Source organism: Gallinula chloropus (assembly GCF_964237585.1).
Source record: "Gallinula chloropus genome assembly, chromosome: Z".
NCBI classification, from domain to species: domain Eukaryota; kingdom Metazoa; phylum Chordata; class Aves; order Gruiformes; family Rallidae; genus Gallinula; species Gallinula chloropus.
The window spans coordinates 537,058-557,697 of record NC_140089.1 but is presented as its reverse complement, the minus strand read 5'-3'; the positions used below and the strand labels follow the sequence as shown (position 1 = coordinate 557,697).

Below are 20,640 nucleotides of genomic sequence, written 5' to 3'. Positions count from 1 at the left end.
GCTTTACCCACCAACAGGCCCTCACATGCTCACAGCTCTCCTTGGAGAGCCAAGAGAGTTCCTCATAGAGACCACATCTCCCACCATCAGACTCTTCTGGATGCAACCACTCATGTGCCAATCTGAATCCAGGGTCAGCTCAGCTGGGAGGGAAAAGTTCTTCCCTGGCAGAGCTGTCAGGGCCTGGCCCAGGCTGCCCAGGGAGGGGCTGAGTCCCCAGCCCTGGGGGTGTTTAACAGAGGGGAGATGAGGTGCTCAGGGAGCTGGTTTAGCACAGGACAGGGACGGGTGGACTCAATGGGCTTAAAGGGCTTTTCCAGCCCGGTGATGCTGGGATTCTGTTTTAAGCCATTCTTGGTATCGTGACAGTGAGGCTGATACAATAGTGTTCACGACCTGAACTGGCAACTGAGTCGTGAGGCCAACCTCTCAAGCCATCTGCATCCCCTCTGGACCTCTCCTGTGTCTGTGTCCGGCCACTGAAGCAGGGCATGAACCTAACCCCCTCCCCAGTACCACCTGCCCCCTCCATCACTCAACACTCCCCCAAACCAGCCCTGGCCCAGAGGTGCTCAAGCAGTGCATTTCACCACAGCTTTGGTCACACCACAGACAACAAAAGCACTGCTGGGGGGCTGAGTCCCTGATGTGCTAGCAAACACCTCCTGGGCTTCATGCTCACAACCACCATGGTGTAACAGCATCAGCCAGCTCCTCGTCGGTTACAGTGATATCTGCTACAGATGGAGACAAGTTACAGATCCAAAACTCGGATACAAGTGAAAAAGGATCAATGAATCTGTTTCCCCTTCCGAATCCCCTGTCCCACCAACGGAACAGGGTGGGACAAGAGACAAGACTGAAAAAGTGAGTTAATTCCTGGGAGAAAATGGAGGAGTCTGTGAGCTATGGCAAGAAACTCACCATGGAGGGCACCGTAACTTTCTGCAGAGAGTGGCTGGCTGCCCAAATCCTTCTGCCCCAACAGCTCCTTAGGAAAGCCTGGGGGCAAGGGCACAGCTCAGCCCTGTCATGCAGGGCCCTGATGGCTCCCAGGGCTTCCCAGTGCTCCCAGAGCACAGCAGCTCCCAACCCTCCCTGCGGGTGCAGGGCAGGACAGTAATCTGACAGCCCTCTCCAAAAATAAATCAGGAAGCAGAGGTTTTAAGAGGGTTTTGATATGCTCGTGTAAATCTCTGTTTTATGAAGGCGGGTGTTAGGAAACTCTACAGCAACATCAAACCAGGGATATAAATACCTACTGCCTTGTAAAACGAGTTCTGCTACGGCTCTCACCCTGTCACATTTAAGCAGGGTTGCTACTCATAAAGCCTGCTCCACGTTTTTGATGAGAACTATTAAACTTAACATTTGGGACTGCTGATGGAGTGCAGGTAGTATCACCGGGAGAACCCACACGAAGCCTGCAATGAGCTCCACAGCATCACTGCTGCAGTCAGCTCTGCTCTAACCAGCACTGCCAGCCAGCTCACCCAGCTCCGGGGAAGGGGCAACACAAGAAGCAAGAGATGCTTAAACCAGTGTGAAAGAGGAATCTCTGCTGAGTGTCAAAATAAACAGCAGCTTTTGGCCAAACCTGATTTTGACCAGGTGCAGGTCATGGACAGGCAGCTTCTCAGGAGATAGAAGCCGGGAAACCCCCAGTCTCTGTCATCAGAGAATCATGGAATCATCGACTGGCAGGGGTTGGAAGGGACCCCAAGGGTCCCAGAGCTCCAACCCCCTGCCACAGGCAGGGACACCAACCTCCAGGCCTGGAGCTACACAAGGCTGCCCAGGGCCCCAGCCAACCTGGCCTTGAACACCCCCAGGGACGGGGCACCCACCCCCTCTCTGGGCAGCCCCTTCCAGCCCCTCACCACTCTCTCTGCAAAGAACTTCCCCCCAGTCTCTCCTCTCCCCCTTCCCTCCTCCAGCTTCACTCCAGCCCCTTGTCCTGCCAGTCTCTGCCCTTTAACAAGCCCATTCCCCTCCTGTTCCTGGGGTCCCTTCAGGGACGGGGAGGCTGCAGTGAGGTCCCCCCACAGCCTTCTCTTCTCCAGGCTGACCCAGCCCAGCTCCCTCAGCCTCTCTGCGTAGGGGAGCTGCTCCAGCCCTCTGAGCATCCCCGTGGCTCCTCTGACCCCTCTCCACCAGCCCCACACCTCTCTTGTCCTGGGGCCCCAGCTCTGGACACAGGACTCCAGCTGGGGAGGGCAGAGCAGAGAGGGACAATCCCCTCCCTGTCCCTGCTGCCACCCCTCTGCTGATGGAGCCCAGGATCCCATCACCTTTCCCAGCTGCAACAGGACACTGCACACTGTAACAGAGGCTGTAGGGGTGGGTTGTGATCCCAGCCATCAGAGTTCATGTTCCTTCTCTCTATATATTGTTATATCTCTGTGTGTCTGTGTGTGGGCTTTCTCTCCCTACCTGTTGTGAGCCGTAACTATCCAAAAATCCCTCTGTCCCCCCATCCACTCCCCCAGACACCTTTCTTACCTAGAACCACCCACCCCTTACCTGGCAGCTATCTCAAGAAGTGCCTCGCCTCCTCCCCGAAGCCAACATTGATCTCCTCATGGGCCATCTAACACTCTAAGTTCACTGGGACACCACTAGACTTTTGGCAAGAAGAGTTGCATTAGATTGAAAGAATTTTGTGGTAACATTTGTTTTCAAACCCTGCTAGATGAGACTACAGCACTTCCAAGAGACAAAGTTCCTTCAGTAAAACCAGTATCACCTGCGACTCAGTGACAGAGTAAACAAGTAAATCAGATCTTCAGCAAAAGGGGTGAAATCCCATGATGGGACAGGCACAGGGACAGAGGAAATGCACAGAGGTGACATGCACAGAGCCTCAACTTTAAAACTTCTCTCTCCTCGTTCCCACAACTGCTCTGGGACACAATTTCGTGGGTTTTGTTACGAAAAGGACAATCTCCTTCCACACGCCGTGGTCGGTCCCAAATAACCAGATGGCTAAAGCACCTCTCAAATTCTGCCTGTTCCCCAGCTCTCCCCCTGTGCCTGCCACACACACACAGAGGATGCTGCGCTCCTTGGACCAGCGACCTCAGCTCTCCTCCGAAACGCTCAGCCCTAGAGCACACCGACAGTTCCAGGGATGGTACTGAAGATGAGCCCCTGACAGAGCCAAAACCATCCTGAATCCGAGCTGGTGTGAGCCACCATCCAATCATAGAATCACAGAATAGCATGGGATGGAAGGGACCCCAAGGGTCACAGAGCTCCAACCCCCTGCCACAGGCAGGGACACCAACCTCCAGGCCTGGAGCTACACAAGGCTGCCCAGGGCCCCAGCCAACCTGGCCTTGAACACCCCCAGGGACGGGGCATCCACCCCCTCTCTGGGCAGCCCCTGCCAGCCCCTCACCACTCTCTCTGCAAAGAACTTCCCCCCAGTCTCTCCTCTCCCCCTTCCCTCCTCCAGCTTCACTCCATCTCCCTTGTCCTGTCCTTTTCCTGCCAAACACACCAGGCGCCTTCACCTAAAACGAGCAACAGCACCCAAAACCAGAGGCAGGAATTCTGCTCTCCTGTTACACCCCGGAACCAGGATGAGGGTTTGGGGTGGGGGGCACATCCCTTGTGGTGGCTGCGGGCTCCCAGTGAGCACAGGGTGGGTTATGCACCCCACATACCAGCCGTGCAGCAGAGCAGCTGTGGTGCTGCAGGTAAAGGGAGACTGAGCAGGGGACCCGGCATCCCACACAGCACCGTGACCCTGCAGCGTGCACACACACACACACACACACACACACACACACACACACACACACACGTGTGCACAGACACACACACATCTGCACACACGTGCTTCACAGCAGGTTTTGGCCTGGGCAGGCTGCTCACCTGTGACGATTGGGTAGGACTGAGGCCCAGGCACGCTGGCTCCCAGATCAGCAGAAGTCGGGCTGGTGATGTTGGCCTTCATGTCGTCCAGCCCGCCCGGTAACGATGCCATGGCCGAGTACTCAGTTGCCTGGAAAGACACACAAAGGGCATTTTAGTGATAATAAACGTGCTGCTGGAGAGCTTGTGCCTTTGTGACAAGAAGCAGGTGCCACACTGAGCTCAACAACCCTTCCTTCAGTCGGCTGTAAAGGCAACACCCGTTCACACGGGCTGCCAAGCGTCCGAACTCAGTGAGAGGGTCTGTGCCTGTCACCAGCTGACAAGAGAGCAGCTCAGCGGCCAGTGCTCCTAAAGCAAGCTCTGCCCTGCTCAGGCCCCACTGGAGGGTTGTGTCCAGTGCTGGGCTCCCTGGGATCAACCAGCCAGGGATCTCCTGGAGAGAGTCCAGAGGAGGCTGCGAAGGGGATGAAGGGCCTGGAGCATCTCCCCTGGGAGGAAAGGCTGAGGGAGCTGGGGCTGTTCAGCCTGCAGAGGAGAAGCCTGAGAGGGGATCTGATCAATGGGGATCAAGAGCTGAAGGGTGGGACCCAGGGGCCATGGGCAGCCTCTGCTCAGTGTCTGTGGGGACAGGACAAGGGGCGATGGGCTCAAGTTGGAGCCCAGGGAGTTCCCCCCCAATGTGGGGAAGAACTTCTTGGCGGTGAGGGTGAGGGAGCCCTGGGACAGGCTGCCCAGGGGGTGTGGAGTCTCCTTCTCTGGAGAGATTCCAGCCCTGACCTGTCCTAGGGACCCTGCTTGGGCAGGGGGTGGGACCCCATGGGCTCTGGGGAGCCCTTCCCAGCCCTCTGATTCTGTGAGTCTGTGATTCTGTGATCAACAGGTAACAGGTCTTTCCTCACAGAGGAGCTTCTGTGGAGTAACACCGGCTGCAGCTGCTGAGTGTGGGTCACTGGCTCATTTGAGGAGAACACTGGTGCCTGTTAACCTGGCCTCTCCGTCCTTCAGTGATGGCACCAGAAGAGACAGGCCCTAGGGAGCAGCAGGGACGGGGTGTCCCACTTCCCCCTTCCCCACGTTCCCCCATCACCCCACAAGTCGCTGTAAGTAACAGTTTGGTTAATTGCTGGATCTGTAGCCCACTGTTTGTGTGGCTACAGTCCCGACCTCCAGAAGTACTTCCAGGCACGTGGCACAAAGCTCATCCCCATTTGCCTTCTCCATGATTTCCTGCTGTCAGGATCACTCACGCAGCCCCAAGGAGTTTAATTCCAGCTCTCCCTTGCCTGCTGCTATGGTGCTTTCAGTTTAACTCCCCTGTCTGTGACAGGGCAATCCTGCCCATCACAGCCAGGAGAGGAACAGCAACCCATCACCCGAAGAGCGGCGACCCCAAGGCTGATCTCCCCCAAAGAACAATGGCCACAAGGCTGATCCCCCCCAAAGAACAATGACCCCAAGGCTGATCCCCACCCCCAAAGAACAGCAACCCCGAGGTTGATCCCCCCAAAGAACAATGACCCCAAGGCTGATTTCCCCCCCAAAAGAACAGTAACCCCGAGGCTGATCCCCCCAAAGAACAGCGACCTCAGGGCTGATCCCCCCAAAGAATAATGATCCCAAGGCTGATCCCCCCCAAAGAACAGTGACCTCAGGGCTGATCCCCCCAAAGAATAATGACCCCAGGGCTGATCCCCCCCAAAGAACAGCGACCCCAAGGCTGATCCCCTCAAAGAACAATGACCCCAGGGCTGATCCCCCCAAAGAAAAATGACCCCCAAGGCTGATCCCCCCCAAAGAACAGCGACCCCAAGGCTGATCCTCCCGCACCTCTACAGACCAGGTCAGTGCAGAAGCTGTTCAGAGCTGGACAGACGCAGGACAGTCCGGGACCCTGAGACATTTTCAAGCCATCCCATAAAAATGCTCATCCGAGCACACGAGTCTTTCTCCCCCTTTCACAAATCCCTTGGCAGAACCCAGCACCCGAGGTGGTGTCTGCAGGAGCTCAGCACCAGCTCAGACCCATCCGTGGTGCTGCTGCTGCCACTGTCACTCCCGCAGGGATTAAGGTGCTGGCAGGTCTGTGATAATGCACCTCTCTTCTGAGGAGGCAATCGGTGATGCATGAGGGTCACGTCCAAGGATTCCCCCATCCAACCCTCTTGCAGGTGAGTGTGTTGGGTATATTCTGGCAGTGACCAGCTGCTGGACACCTGCCCCATCACCCGGCCCAAGGATCAGCTCTGCCAGGCTTCTCAGCGAGGACACGTCTCCTTTGCTCTTCCTGAAGCTTTGCATGAAACTTGTCCCATTCCACAGCCTTTCAGCTTGTTTTTCCTCTAAAGCCCTCCAAGCTCTTGCATTTCCCTGCCCTTCACGTGCCCAGCTCCTTCCTCCTACCACCACACCTCTGCTTCAGCCCAGCTTTGCCAGCACGGGGAGGACAGCACCCGGAGCATCCCACATCAGTAGAGGATGCCAGATATGGCCCCAGCCCTTCCCCTTCCCACAAGCTCAACCAAAGCTCCTTCTGCTCATTCCAAACCCTGTGAAGGGGCATTTCTCAGCCTGCCCACTCCGCTCCACGCTGCCCTGTGTCCGCAGCCCTGCCTGCCCCTGTGCTCTCCCGCTCCCCAAAGCCTCCTCTGACAACACACTGGAGGAGCAGCATCAGGGCTGCATCCCGCAGAGACACCCCCAGGGAGCCGGCAACGCTTGGGACGGGGTGTCAGCAGAGCAGAGCGGAGAGGGAAGCTGTCCTTGTGCTGCCACCCGGTGCTGCTCGTGCTGGGGAGAGGACCACAGCCGCTGCTGGGGGGGCGACACCGTGCTTCACCCCACAGCTCTGAAGATGTTGTAACCACACCACATCCAGACCAGAAGTCCTCACTGTGGGATGCCAACCGGCCGCTCCCCGTGGGCAGGGTGCGGACGTGGCTCCCTGCTCACAAATGGCACATGGGGAGGAAGCACCCAGGCGTGCCACAGGCACAGCCACATGCAGGGGGTGGGGTGGGGGTGTGCATCCAGACCCTACAGCCAAAAGCTGCTCCCCACACAAACCCAACCAGCAGCAGTCCACACCTGGCCAGCAAGCCCCAGGCACAGGCTGCAGGCATCGAAACCCCGCTGAGCTGGGAGGAAGGACTGGGTCTCACCCCTTATCTGCGAGAGCCTGGGAGCACCATGGCAGTGACCTCCTTCGAGCCCAGAGGCACTGACCTGTTCCATCGGAACCAGCAGCTATCAGGGCGCAGCACACAGTGCCAGAGCCCAGGACGGCACTACCACACGCTCACCCACGTCACCACACCGCGGGGCGATGGCGCGATGCACGGCAGCACCACCCCATCTCCCCATGCACAGCAGCACAGCCTCAGGCGTGGGACCCCTCCTGCAGCCAGGGCTGGAAGCGTTATGGACACCACACAGAGTGGAAGAGAGCCCACAGCCGAGCAGCGCTGCTGGGGGCTCCAGAGATGGAGCCATCAGAAGAGGTGAGGTGGGGTCCCTCCTCACTTCTGCTCCCTTTCCGGCTTGCCGCAGCCCAGCGGCCTTCCCCGGCGGTGAGGACAGCGGGGCTGGCAGGGGCTTCCAACGCCTCCCAGTCCCACAGCAGAACCGTGCCCACAGCCCTCCCTGAAGCCACCATCCGGCTGCCCCCAGCCACGGCACCGGCCACACTCTGACCATTGTCACTACACCCACCACAGCCGGCACGGGGGACAACCAGCATGGGGGGCAGCCACCATGGGAGGAAGCCAGCACCGGGTGCAGCCGGGCAGCTGCTGACTCCCATGCCCTTCCCCAGTCCCATGGAGCAGTGAGTGCCCACGTCACACCACGCAGCTCCCACTGCCCTGCCCTGGGCACACGGCCAGGCCCGACCCCAGGCCCGACACAAGGCCTGTGCCAGGCCACAGCCACGGGCAGAGCAGGGAACACTGCTGCCAGTGGAGAGGTGCTGTGGGCAGGGGTTAGAGGAAGGCATCTGCTGACACCCGGGGTGCAGAGCAGAGGGGCCTCCACCCTGAACTGACCAAGGGGCATGGCCTGCACCCTCCTCGCCCCACACAGGGTCCGGGGGCCGCAGCAGCCCCTGATGCAGCCGCAAGCCCCGCTGGTGCCAGGCGCTCAGCCGCTCACGATGGGCACACCGGCATCACCCCTTCCTGCTCCCCCCAGGCAGGGCCCATCCTTCCAGACACCCTATCCCGGGAGGAGAGAAACCCCCCGGGGGGGGGTGGGCAGCACACACAGAGCAGCCCCTTGCCTCGCGACCCCATCGAGACCCTGCTGCTGGCCCTCCCCAGGAGCCCCTCCAACTGCTCCGCGGGGCAGCAGAAAGGGCCTTGGGTCTGCCCCATCCACTGGCAAGATGGTGAGGAGCAGCCCGGGATGGCCGGGCATGGTGGGGGTCCCTCCTGCTGCACAGGGAGGGACCCTCATCTCGCTGCTCAGTGGGTGAAAAAGCAAGAGTCGGGTGCTCAGGACCCTGGAAATTACCTGAAAAATGACTGCCTGGGGTTGTACCACGCACTGTCTCATCAGCATGGAGCACCACTGCCATAGCATGGAGGAGAGAAAACAGACACGTGAAACGAGGAAAATATAAAGGAGAGACCGAGAAGGACAAACCCAAAGGAGGGGCGAGACGGGGCCTCCTGTGCCCCCCCTGCCCCATCCCCTCAGCACGGCCGGTCGGAACCTGGGCGCCTGGCAGGGGGCTGGGGCTGAGCCCCAGCATGCAGGGAGCCCGGCGGGGGAGTGGCATGGGGAGAGTGCACAAGGGGGGTGGTCTCTGCACACCCATGGGCAGCAGCACACACAGGTGGTGGGCAGTGGAGTCTGCACAGTCCCTTCCCCACCAGCCCTCGCTGCAGCGGACAACGGGAAAGTTTCTGCGCTGGGAGCAGCTCTGCATCCACCTCTGCTGCAAAGCTCCATTTCGGGTGCCCCCAGGGCGGGCAGGCGATGGGCAGGTGCAGGGAAGAGGGGCGCAGGAGTGTTTCGGTACCCGCCTGGAACCATTTACATAGTGTCCTGGGAGCTGCTGGGGCACCACAGCAGTGCTGTGCCCTGCTGTGCTGGGGAAGGGGCGAGGCGGCCCGATGCCAGCATCACCCTCCACCTCTCCTAGTGCGGGTGACTGAGCACAACCCGCTCCCCGGACACGAGCAGCAATCATCTCCTTGAGGTTCTCCTTGATCCCCAGGCACAGCGGGGAACAGGACTGCTCCCCAAACAGCCTGATTCTGGGGTGCAGGGCAGAAAGCCCAGGCAGGTCTCTTGGGCTGGGTTGAGCCCTGCAGCAGCTCTGCAACCCAACCTGTGCCACACGTGCATCACCCCTCCAGCCATGGCCCTCTCCCAGGGAACAGACCCCGCATTGTAGCTCCAGGCCTGAGGTTTGTGTCCCTGCCTGTGGCAGGCTCTATGATCCTTGGGGTCCCTTCCAACCCATGCCATTCTATGATTCTGTGATCCCTCAGGAGAGAGACCTCACCACGCAGAAGCCAGAGGAGGGGTGTCTGCGGGATGTGGCCACAAAAAGGAGCTGGTTGGCACCCACCGCACTCGCACGTGCTGCCTCCCCTGCCTGCTCCACTCCCCAGATGACACCGGCAAAACGGTGGCAGGCATGAAGCCACGGCTCTCATGGCACAGCTCTCATGGCACAGCTCTCATGGCACAGCCGCCCTGGACTGCTCAGGACCAGGCTCAGACCACTGGAGCGATGTGCCATCTCTGCCTCTGCGTGGACCAGACGCGCTGCCGTCCCTCCGGACAGGCACGGTGCCCAGTGCACCTGCAGTGCCAGGAACGGGGTCCCCAAAATATCACAGTCCCCCAGGTGATGAGCACCAAGCCCTGCTCACCCCCCAAGGTAGCCACATGGAGACCCTGCACCCAGCATCCCCCAGCCCTCGCGATGCCGCCGAGCCAAGGCACAGCGGCAGAGGTGGCACACACCGGCAGGCGCCCGCGGAGCCCGGCCTGGCAAAGGGATGGAATGTGTACCATTGGACACGGTTTGGAGACCTTAATCCAGAGCAGCTCTAATTCACCTCCCCAGGCTTTCGGCAGCCCAGCACTGCTGATGGCTGCACGGGCACTGGCGATGCTCTGCTCACACTTTATGGGAATAGAAGATCCACTGAACACTCAGGCACCTGGGATCCAGATGGGAACAGCACCCAAAAACCTACACATCACAGCCTGACCACCCCTCCATTCACCTACAGCCCACTCCCCGTGCTACCCACCGCCACCACAGAACCCGTCCAGAGCAGCAGCTATCGCCACAGCTAACCAGGCTGAACACCAGCTTCCCTTTGTTTTCGGCAACACCAGGGGCTCCTGGCTGGCTCACAGGGGCACAGGAGCTGCTTTCAGCGGGACCACCTTCTTCACCCAGTTGGAACCGCGTGTTTCTGGATCCCCCTCCACAAAACAGGCCTGTTTTTGAGGAAAATTACCAGCGGTGCTTCGTCTTACCCCACACCCAATTAGGACTGCGCGCATCCCCAGGGGTGCCGCTGGAATTAGCGAGCGCACCCTGCCACGAGCACATTCACCCTCATACTTCAGGACAACTGACCTGGCTTTGACCCAGCATTCAGATGACCTGCGTGTGGGGAACGACACGCCACGTTTCTGGCATCTCCCGACCGCGACCCGTCGGCGGACGCAGCCGTCCTCTCAGCTTTTCCAAGGGGACCCCCAAACCCCATCTCAACGCCTGGAATTTACCTGTTGTTTTCCTTTTATACATATAAATAGCCGCATTTCCATCCGCTCTTTGTTCCTCATTTTCATTTTGTTCTAATATCTGCATGTAAATGTCTGAAAATAGCATCTGTAATTGAAGATTATGAAGTATAGCCAGCTCCTGACAGGCTGCTAAGGAAGATGGATTATCCTCATTTTTTCCTGTAAATTTTGTCAATTTTGGAATTCATAAGCTATCAACACTGATCAAAATGTGACCGCACAGCTGTGTCAGAGCGCGGCGGCGGCACCGCGGCACCGCGGCTGCCGAGGAGGATGGCTCTTCCCCAGTTGCCCGGACAGGGCCACGCGCTACGGGAATCCTTCCTGGCTGCTCCCTCCCTCCATCCATCCCTCCCCTTCCCTCCCAACCCCCCCCCCCAAAAATAATTTCCAATAAATAAATTGAAAGTACGCAGACTCTCCGGTGCGCCGATCCACATCACAAAGCGTAATTTATGGCATGTTCTCCCTTTTTATTTATCCCTAAGTAGTAAACACGATTTCCATTCGGGGGGTTCGTTATGCTCCACTCCTACCAGACAATCACAGCACACTTGAGGCAATTGTTTAGCCTCTTCCTCTCAATTTTCCCATTACTGGGAGTAAGTACTGTTGGGACTCTTTAATAGCCCGACTGCAGCCCATATCAATAACAGATGAGGTTTAATCGTCCAACACAAAAATTATTTAGGCTCAGTAAGGACATTCAATGTCATTTGCATAATGGCATTTCTATCCTGAGCACCTAACCCATCGTGCATAAACAAGGCCCTGGGACCATAAATAATAATAAATCACGGCATCGGCGCTGCTCTCGCGGTAATAGGAGCCTCTCTTTGCAGGAATTATTTCAGCAGGAAATGGGCACTGTAATTTTGAAGACGTGTGGCACGGCGCAGGACAGTAAATCACCCCCCACACCAGCACCTCGGCGAACAACAGAACCCCCCGAAGCCCCCCGCACAGGCAAAACCTTTGGGGTGATGGGCATTATCATCATGTTCAGCCATCACGTATCGACCATGTTCAGCCTGGAGAAGAGAAGGCTGTGGGGGGACCTCACTGCAGCCTCCCCATCCCTGAAGGGACCCCAGGAACAGGAGGGGAATGGGCTTGTTAAAGGGCAGAGACTGGCAGGACAAGGGGCTGGAGTGAAGCTGGAGGAGGGAAGGGGGAGAGGAGAGACTGGGGGGAAGTTCTTTGCAGAGAGAGTGGTGAGGGGCTGGAAGGGGCTGCCCAGAGAGGGGGTGGGTGCCCCGTCCCTGGGGGTGCTTAAGGCCAGGTTGTCTGGGGCCCTGGGCAGCCTTGTGTAGCTCCAGGCCTGGAGGTTGGTGTCCCTGCCTGTGGCAGGGGGTTGGAGCTCTGGGACCCTTGGGGTCCCTTCTGACCCAGACCAGCCTGGGATTCTGGGATCACCCAAGGTGACAGGTTTGGGCACAGCGTTTCAGTTCCCATCCAAGCTTTCTCCATTGGACAGACGGGCTCAGCCAGACATGCTGCAGTTCTGATCCCCATCACTCTGCTGCTAAAGCACCAGTGGCCAGAAAAGGCCTCAGACCAGAAGGGAACCCGCTGCTAGTACGAGCCAAGCATCTCGCGCCCTGAGGAAGGACCAGGTCTTGTGCCACAGGTGTGTTGCCTGGGGTCAGACTGTCACACATTTCTCCACAGTCACAAGAGAGGAACCATCGGCCTGACTGATACACGGGTGAGGGTCTGTGCCTTCAGAAGCTCCTATGGATGTGAAGCCTCACAAGGTGGGGATGCCCAAAAACCTCTCACCAGGCACCTCTGACCAGGCATGTCATCTGATGACAGCTTCCCCTGTACCCTCGTTTTATGTTACCTAACCATGCATGTTAATTGGCTAGAGAGGTCTCAACAGCCAGGTGAAGGCTCTTAGCCAAACACAGCCTCTGATGAGTGCACTTCTCCACGGGTCCCATTTTGGACAGGCACATGTGGCCTCCAGCACCTCATCCTCCCACAGCCCTTGGGTACGTCTCTGAAAGTGTCCTGCCAGGACTGACCCAGAGCCCAGCCCAGCTCTGAGCCCACGGGGACCACTGCAGCACAGGTGATGCACAGGGGAAGCCCCTGCCCCTCCGTCCTCACCGTGAGAGGAGCAGGGCTGAAACATCCTGTTGTGTGCTCAGCTGCTCCCTAACACAAGGGTTTCCACATCTCCAGACTTAGTTCTCACCGGGCTTGTGAGTGGCTGTTCCTCAGGAGCAGAGACAGGTTTGGACCCAGCCCTTACTCTGGGAACGGTGCAGCTCACAGCCATTTTCTGTGGCCACACTGCCACTTACAAGGGTCGTTTCATTAATCCCTTACAGAACAAAAAGCAACCCAAAACCTCGGAATGCTGCTGAAAACCTGCTGCCCACGCTGAGAAGGTGCCTTAGGCTGCTGGGCACATCCTCCTGGACAGCTCTCCATCCCATCCTGCACCCTGAGAGAGCCCAGGGCCACCATCCCGCCCCAACCACGCTTCTCACGTTGGCCACTGACGGCAGGAAAGTTCCCTACATCACATCCTAAGAGCTGGAATGAACAGCAGGCAGCTGGACATCCAGGGCACAGGCCAATCCCGGCTGGATGAAGTTCCAGAGGACCCTCAGAGCAAGGCCAGCACGGGACCAGGCCAGGCCGCTCAGGGCTTTAAGCAGCTGGGTCTTGAAGACCACCATGGATGGAGACTGGTCAGTTTCTGAGGGCAGCCTCTGCCCAGCTTGACTTCCTGGGGAGAAGAGCTGCTTCCTGGGCCTGGCTCCCACTGTGCCCCATCACCAAGGGTCTGGCTCATTCCAAGGTGCTCTGGCACATCGAGGTGTCCAGGCGTTTGGCCACCATGCAGAGAAGCTGCTGTCAGTAAATGGAAGTGAGGAGTGATGGACAGACTACAGAACGAACCCAAACAGCAACAGCTTCCAAGCCAGGGCTGGGAGCTGCTTCTGAGACTGTCCAGAGCCTGCGGGGTCGGGATGTCTGCCAGGGGTTGCGAATGGCATCCCTGATCCCTTCCTGAAATGCCAGTGCGAGCCCGGCCCCTCAGGCACCATGTGAGTGGGACAGGCACTAAACCACAGAATCACAGAATCACAGAATCACAGTGGTTGGGAGGGTCCCCCAGAGCCCATGGGGTCTCAGCCCTGCCCAAGCAGGGTCCCTAGCACAGGTCAGGGCTGGAATCTCTCCAGAGAAGGAGACTCCACACCCCCTGGGCAGCCTGTCCCAGGGCTCCCTCACCCTCACCGCCAAGAAGTTCTTCCCCACATTGGGGGGAACTCCCTGGGCTCCAACTTGAGCCCATCGCCCCTTGTCCTGTCCCCACAGACACTGAGCAGAGGCTGCCCATGGCCCCTGGGTCCCACCCTTCAGCTCTTGATCCCCATTGATCAGATCCCCTCTCAGGCTTCTCCTCTGCAGGCTGAACAGCCCCAGCTCCCTCAGCCTTTCCTCCCAGGGGAGATGCTCCAGGCCCTTCATCCCCTTCACAGCCTCCTCTGGACTCTCTCCAGGAGATCCCTGGCTGTTGGATCCCAGGGAGCCCAGCACTGGACACAACAGCCGAGCGTGTTTCCTCACAGATCCCTCCCTGCCTGACACTGACATGTGGAGGCCGCTCAGCTTTGCCCTAAGGTAACCTTGGCCGACCGCTGCCACCGCACAGCGCTGCCTCCTCCCAGGAAGACACCCGGCTCTGGCACAGTCCTGCAGGCTGCGTGGGGCCGGGTGACTCCCCCATTGTTCTCCCAAGGGACAAAGCCCACACGAGCAATTACAGTCCCACTCATCTCACTCATATATTACACTTTGATGTGATATTGAAAATCTGACGGGCGGCCAGTAAATCACAGCCCTGCGACGGCGCTGGGGCAGCCGCTGCCTGCGACTCCGTCCTTAACGACAGCCTTCCAATTAGCTGCCGCTGGTGACACGAAACCTGGGGAGGGAGACTGCTCTGAAGACAAAGATGCGAGTGTTTATTTAGAGCCTGATGGTCTGATGGAGATGGCTTCCCTCTCCAGCCCCCAGGAATATAAAATGAGCTGCTGATCACAAAACAGGTGGTGAAGGGAGAGACACGGCGCTCGGAACCAGCTCCTGGCCTGACACAGCCCAACAGAAGGGGAGATTTGTCCTTGTGTCTCCCATCTCAGTACCACGCTGGGGACGCTGCAGTGAGTCCCCTGGATGACATCACCCGCTGCCTTTGTGGGACTTTGCACTCTGTTGTCACCACCAAGCTCTGGGTGTGACGCTGGCATCAAGTGCCGAGACAGAACCGGTGCCTGGCCAAGCACCCACTCCTGGTGTAACCCAGACAAGGCTGCCACTTCCAAATGCCACATCCCCAGACCCCTGGACAAAGCACACCCCACTCCTCCTGCATGCCCAGACCCCCAGACAAGAGCACACCCCACTCCTCCTGCATCCCCAGACCCCTAGACAGAGCACACCCCCCTCCTCCCACTTCCCCAGACCCAGTCAGGTTTGGGAGTCTCCAGGGGGAAACACCAGGCTGCTAACGCCTAGGAGGGCCTTAGAATTCTGGGATTCCCTCTCCCTGGAGGGTGAGGGCTGGAAGGTCTGAGGACCCCTCTGGCTAGGAAAGGGACCCACACTTTGCTGCACTGGAGCCAGACACAGCCGCCACATGAGCAGGGGATGAGCTCCAGAAGCAGATCAGAGGGAGGCATCAGCAGCACAGGCACAATCCGAGGCCATCACTGGGACTGGAGAGCTGCAGGGCTTTCAATACACCCTGGAATCCCCCAGACCCATGCGCTGCTGCTCTCCCCCAGCTCAGTTTCACTGCGCTGATTCAGCCAGACGCTGCTGGGAGGAGAGGGGGGAGCAGGAGTGGCCCCATGGCTCCTTCTATCTGCTTTTGGGTCCATTTCTGCAGGCACTGACTCACTGAAGCTGGGTGGGATGGTGAGGCCCAGAAGGGTGAGAAGCAGCCCATGGGTTCCCCTGCATGCTAACAAGTACCTCAGCACCACGCCAGCACGGTGAGACCCCAGCTCCACACATCAGCAGCCAAATCCTCCTCTCCAGCTGGGCAGCACTGCAAAGGTGCCAAGGTGCTGGGCACTGCAGAGCCTGGAGATGCTTCCTAGCACTGGACAATCTTGGAGGAGAAGTCCTGACCCCAGGCTGCTCACCAATTCCAGATGAAGCAGGAAAACCAGTTGCCACCTGCTCCTGTGCAGAGGGACCCACAGGAAGGCACACCAAGCTCCGGTGGGATGCAGGGGGCATCCTTTGGGTTGCCCCACCGGGTTTCCTCCCACCACTTTTGCTCATTCACAGACCCATAGTTTGAGTCCACCCGCCTCACACAGACACCTGGGCGTCCAGGTGAGCTGAGGATGCTCTTCCCAGAGCCGGTGCCAGGATGCGCTCGCAGGATACGCGGCACCTGTCATGCTGCTTCCCCAGAGGAACCTCCCTGCTGCCACAGCCCCACCGTCACACCAAGTACCAGGTGTCACACAACACAGCCTGCTGCAACTGTCAGCACCCAACACATCGTGTCACAGCAAGGCAGCACAGAGAAACCCCGCTGGTGAGGCAGGCAGAGCAGCAGGGGTGTGAAGGGAAGTCCCAGCCCACGGCACCGTGCTGGTCTGCGCCGCTCTGGAAGAGGCGGCTTCCTCCTCATGAAATCTGATTTCAGCAGGAGCAAACATCCTGGCAGGCTGCTTCATCCTGGCTCTGCATCTTGACCTACCTCCCCAGGAGGCACGCAGCCCAGTTCAGCACCACCCAAGCACCCCACTACAGTGCACCAGGTCAGCTTGCCTTATGCCAGGTCACCTTGCCAGACAGCAGGGTCACCAGACATGGGGAGACCTCACCACAGAGCAGAGCCAGAGGAGGAGGTGGTGCATCCCCCCTGCCCCAGCAGCAGTGGGAGGATGGAGGGCTCCGAGAAGACTCTCCTGAAGAGGCTTCACCCTCTGTGGCACACAGACCAGCCTCTGCATATGGCTGCTCCCTCCTGACCTGCACCACAGGTGAAGCTGCTTTCCTCTCCCCAGCCGTTCGGGCCTTCTCAATCCATCCATCCAGACCCCAGGGGCGTTGCTCTTCCCTAGGCAGCCAGCACACAAAGCTCTTGGCTGCCTGTTGTGTGCTCCCAGTACCACTGCCATGTGAGTAAGCGTCAGTCATGCTGGTGGTGAACAGCAACAGGGATCCTACACGAAGTGCCGCGTGCTGGAGGCTCCAGCTGAGGAAGCTGAGGGCAGCTCAGAGCTCTGAGCCCCTCGGGGCATCCAGGGGATGCTGGAGGAGGAAGCAGCTCTGCCCAATGTTTGTTATTTGGGCAGGAGCTCTCAGTGAGCTGGAGGCCGTGGCTGGCAGCATCATCCAGGGACTCTGTGCACACAGCAGCTCCTGCACAGCCCCCTCAGGTAGGGAGGTGGGGTGAGCACAGCGGGTGTCTCCGAAGAGCTGCGGCTCCTTCCTGAAGCACTGTTCCTTTCCACCCCTCTTTACACCTCCTCAGCCTCTGCCTCTCTTGCAAGGAACGACTTGGCAAGTGAACACGTCACCAGCCCCAGATCTGAGCAGCGCCTGGCTCGCTCGGAGGGCCCCTTCCCCATCCCTGCCAGGCAGAGCTGGGCAGCACCGGCAGCCGGACGGTCCCCACGGCGCACACGTGTGTTCCCCAGCAGACACACAGCACCACCCAGGCACCCTGGCACAGTGTACTGGGTCACTCTGCCTTGTACCAGGTCACCTTGCCTGACAGCACAGTCACCACACACGGGGAGAGCCCCGAAGCCCCCTCCAGCCCCCAGCAAGCTCCAGCTCCTCCGTGCCCAAGCGTGGCCGGGCGGGTGGCTGAGCCGCGGCTGCCCTGGCCCGCGTGGCCCCCGGGGTGGGGGACATGAGTCCCCTCACAGCCGCAGGGGAAGGAGTGAGCTCAGCACAGCTTAACCCCCCGCAGCCCCCGCGCGGGGCGGGGGTCAGGGGCGCCCGCGGTGCTCCCAGCTGCCGTCCCTCCGCCACCCTGCCCGCCCAGACCCCGCGCCCTTTCCATTCGGTAGGGGTATTGATCTGCTGGCAGCAATGGGCTGGATAATTAGCCAGGAATTAGGGTTTCTATTACAGCCAGGAGGCTGCCCCAGCTGATTTATCACCTGAATAATTTACTGTGATTGAAAGGAAATTAAAATGAACTCCATTTGACAACTGTGCGCTTTTATGGGCTTTAGTGAAGACTCAAAAGCCAAATTAATAGCCTGGTGTTGTTTAATAGTCTACCGAGAGTAAATATGGGAAGGTTTTTCCTCTCCTGATGTGCTCTCCTAGGCTGGGTTCAGCGCTGTGTTTTTTCCCTCCCACCAATAAAGCCACCGACCGGATCGGAGCCGGTGGAGCCGCAGCTGTGGGAGCCACAGGCCCATCCTGCCCACAGAGGGGCTCAGGGGGCAGCAGGATGGGGCCGAGCCAGCAGCACCCACCCACTGACCCCCCACCAGCACCAGCATGGGCAACACCCTGTCCCGACAACGACCCAGCCAACCTCTGCAGGCGTGGGGTGAGGGACAGGCCGCCAGCAAGGGGGGCACGGGATGGCACGGGGGGGAGGCAGCCCCCCACACACTCGCCCCTCACCCCGCAGCCCCCCATCGCCACGTCTACCCCATCCCAGACCCATCACAGGCCCTGCTGCCTGCCCACTGCACCTCTGCCCGCAGCCAGGAGCTGTCTGAGAGCTGCCAGACCCACCCTGGGCTCCGCTTCTCCTGCTCCTCTGCCTCTCTCCTTTCCTCAAAGCCGAGTTAACTGCAGCTTTGGTGTCCATTCCTTGAGCCGTGTGGTGTTGTTCTCCCTTTGCAACGTGCTCTACACCCTGTGTCACACACGCCATGGGGACGGGCCTGTTTGGGTGCTGAAACCCTGCTGTGAGCAGTGGGGCAGCAAAGATCTCGTAGGACACAGACTGGATGGGTAGGAAGGGACCTCAGACCCCCCCAGTGCCTCCCTGCCATGGTCAGGGACAAACCCCCAGCCCAGGGTGCCCCAAGCCCCATCCAACCCAGCCCTGAGCCCTGCCAGGGATCCCGGGGCAGCCCCAGCATCTCTGGGCACCCTGTGCCAGGGCCTCCCCCCTCCCCAGGAAGGTTTTCTGCCTCCCAGTCCCTCTCCATCCCCCTCCTGCAGCTCAAGGCTGTTCCCCTGGGCCTGGCCCTCCCTGCCCTCAGCACCAGCCCCTCTCCAGCTCTCCTGGAGCCCCTAGAGGGATGGGAAGGGGCTCAGAGCTCTCTCAACAAGCAGCCTTCTCTTCTCTCCCAGCCTGGCTCCAGAGCAGAGGGGCTCCAGCCCCCCCATCATCTCTGTGTCCCCTGGGGACTGGCTCCCACAGCTCCGTGTCCCCCTTGTCCTGGGGACCCCCGAGCTGGAGGGGGGGTCTGTGTCCCAGAGCAGAGCCCAGGGGCAGAATCCCCCTTTCCCAGCCCTGCCAGTCCCATGCTGGGGATGCAGCCCAGGACAGGGGGGAATGGCTGGGCTGACAGCCCATGGTGCTGGGTCACGACTTAGTGGTACAATTCTTACTGAGCAACATAATGTTTTGGGAATATAAACCCAAGGATTAGCTCTGCATTTCTCACTGCACATCTCAGGGTGTAAGAAGATCCTCAGCAGTCTCTGTCCTCCCAAACATAGCGTCCCCTGGGAAGAAACACACTCCAGGCACCAGGACCAGGCGTGTGGTCCCACAGTTCGTTCCTGCCTCCTCCTCCTCTAGCAACCACGGTTTCAGAGTGAGTCAGATGTGAAAGGGGAAGATGAGCCGTGTTTTCTGGCTTTGTCTTGCCCCATCCGTGGTGCTTCTGAAGCTCAATGCCCAATATGGCAAGGGGACAGTGCACCCACTGCTCCCAGGAGCTGCAGGGCTGTAATTTGCCACCCAGCACTGCTCCTTACACTGGGAAAAAGGAGATTCCTCTTCCCAAGCAGGCACAAACCCAAGAAAGTAAAACCAGACTCAAAGCTCCTCTCCTGGTCTGTTCGGGGAACTCCTGCAGCACAACTCCCTCTGAAGCCCAGCACAATCCGCTTCTACCTTTGTCCAACTCTGACCAGTATTTTGGATTTATCAGCAATTTTCCTCAGGTTAATTAGTCACCCAAATCTCATCTGCCTGTGCTTGTCCCCAGCCTCCCCTGCGCTGCATATTACGAGTACATCTATCACCATTCAGCTCCTAGCTTCAACCTAAGCCCACAACATTCACGTTTATCCAGGAAGGAACCTGAGAGCTGGTGTTTGGTTTAGTTCTGGGTAAAAGCAACAGGGAAGCATCATCCAGGGCCTGGGAATTACCTGCTATTAGAGGCGAGCAGCTCTCCCCTACGCCGGTGACCTACATAGCGCTGAACCTGGTCGCATCATGTTATGGCTCATTATGGCCCTGATCTAAAGTCTATTGGAGTCAATAGAAATATTCCTCCTGGCTTCAATGAGAATTCGATCGGGCCCGTGTGTGGAGCTGGAAATAGCAGAGAATCCGTTCCTGCTGTGGAGAGGAACCCAGCACAGATAATGCTCTTCTGTATTCCCAGGACACGAACACGCTGCTCGCCCCGTCGAGCTGCTCGGAGAGGCACTCATCACACTCTCCAGGCCACCAGAAGCACGTCAGTCTGCAAGCCCCAGAGCTGTCTGCCAGCTCCTGATCTCCAGGAACATCTCCTCTCTGTTCTTCCACCAGCCAACACACTTGAGTCAAGCATTCACACGATGCCAGGGGCTTGGACAGCCCGGGACGGCTTCCCTGCAGAGCTGGGAATTGCTCCTCTGTCCTTCTGGCTGCAGAACCATCAGTCTCACCACGGGCAGGGGCTCTGCTGAGCAGCCTCCAGCTCCTCCAGTCAGCTGCTCCTGATGCACAAGAACTGGAACTGCTTGGAGCAGCAGCCCCATGCACAGGAAAGACACGGGGTGGACACCAGTTCT

General features: G+C 58.9%; 1 protein-coding gene across 9 annotated transcripts in view; it reads right to left on the bottom strand.

The window, feature by feature from the left end:
• The window catches only part of PAX5 (paired box 5), a gene marked incomplete at both ends in the record, with an annotated part of 127,537 nt that overhangs the window by 53,193 nt on the left and 53,704 nt on the right, over positions 1–20,640 (bottom strand). For 8 of the 9 annotated variants that reach the window (XM_084279028.1, XM_084279029.1, XM_084279030.1 and 5 more), the window contains one exon: positions 3,880–4,009. In XM_084279028.1, the coding sequence (XP_084135154.1) occupies positions 3,880–4,009 (130 nt within the window). Of the gene's footprint in view, positions 1–3,879; positions 4,010–8,388; positions 8,446–20,640 lie in introns of all 9 variants that reach the window. The other variant, XM_084279027.1, reaches the window with a different exon arrangement.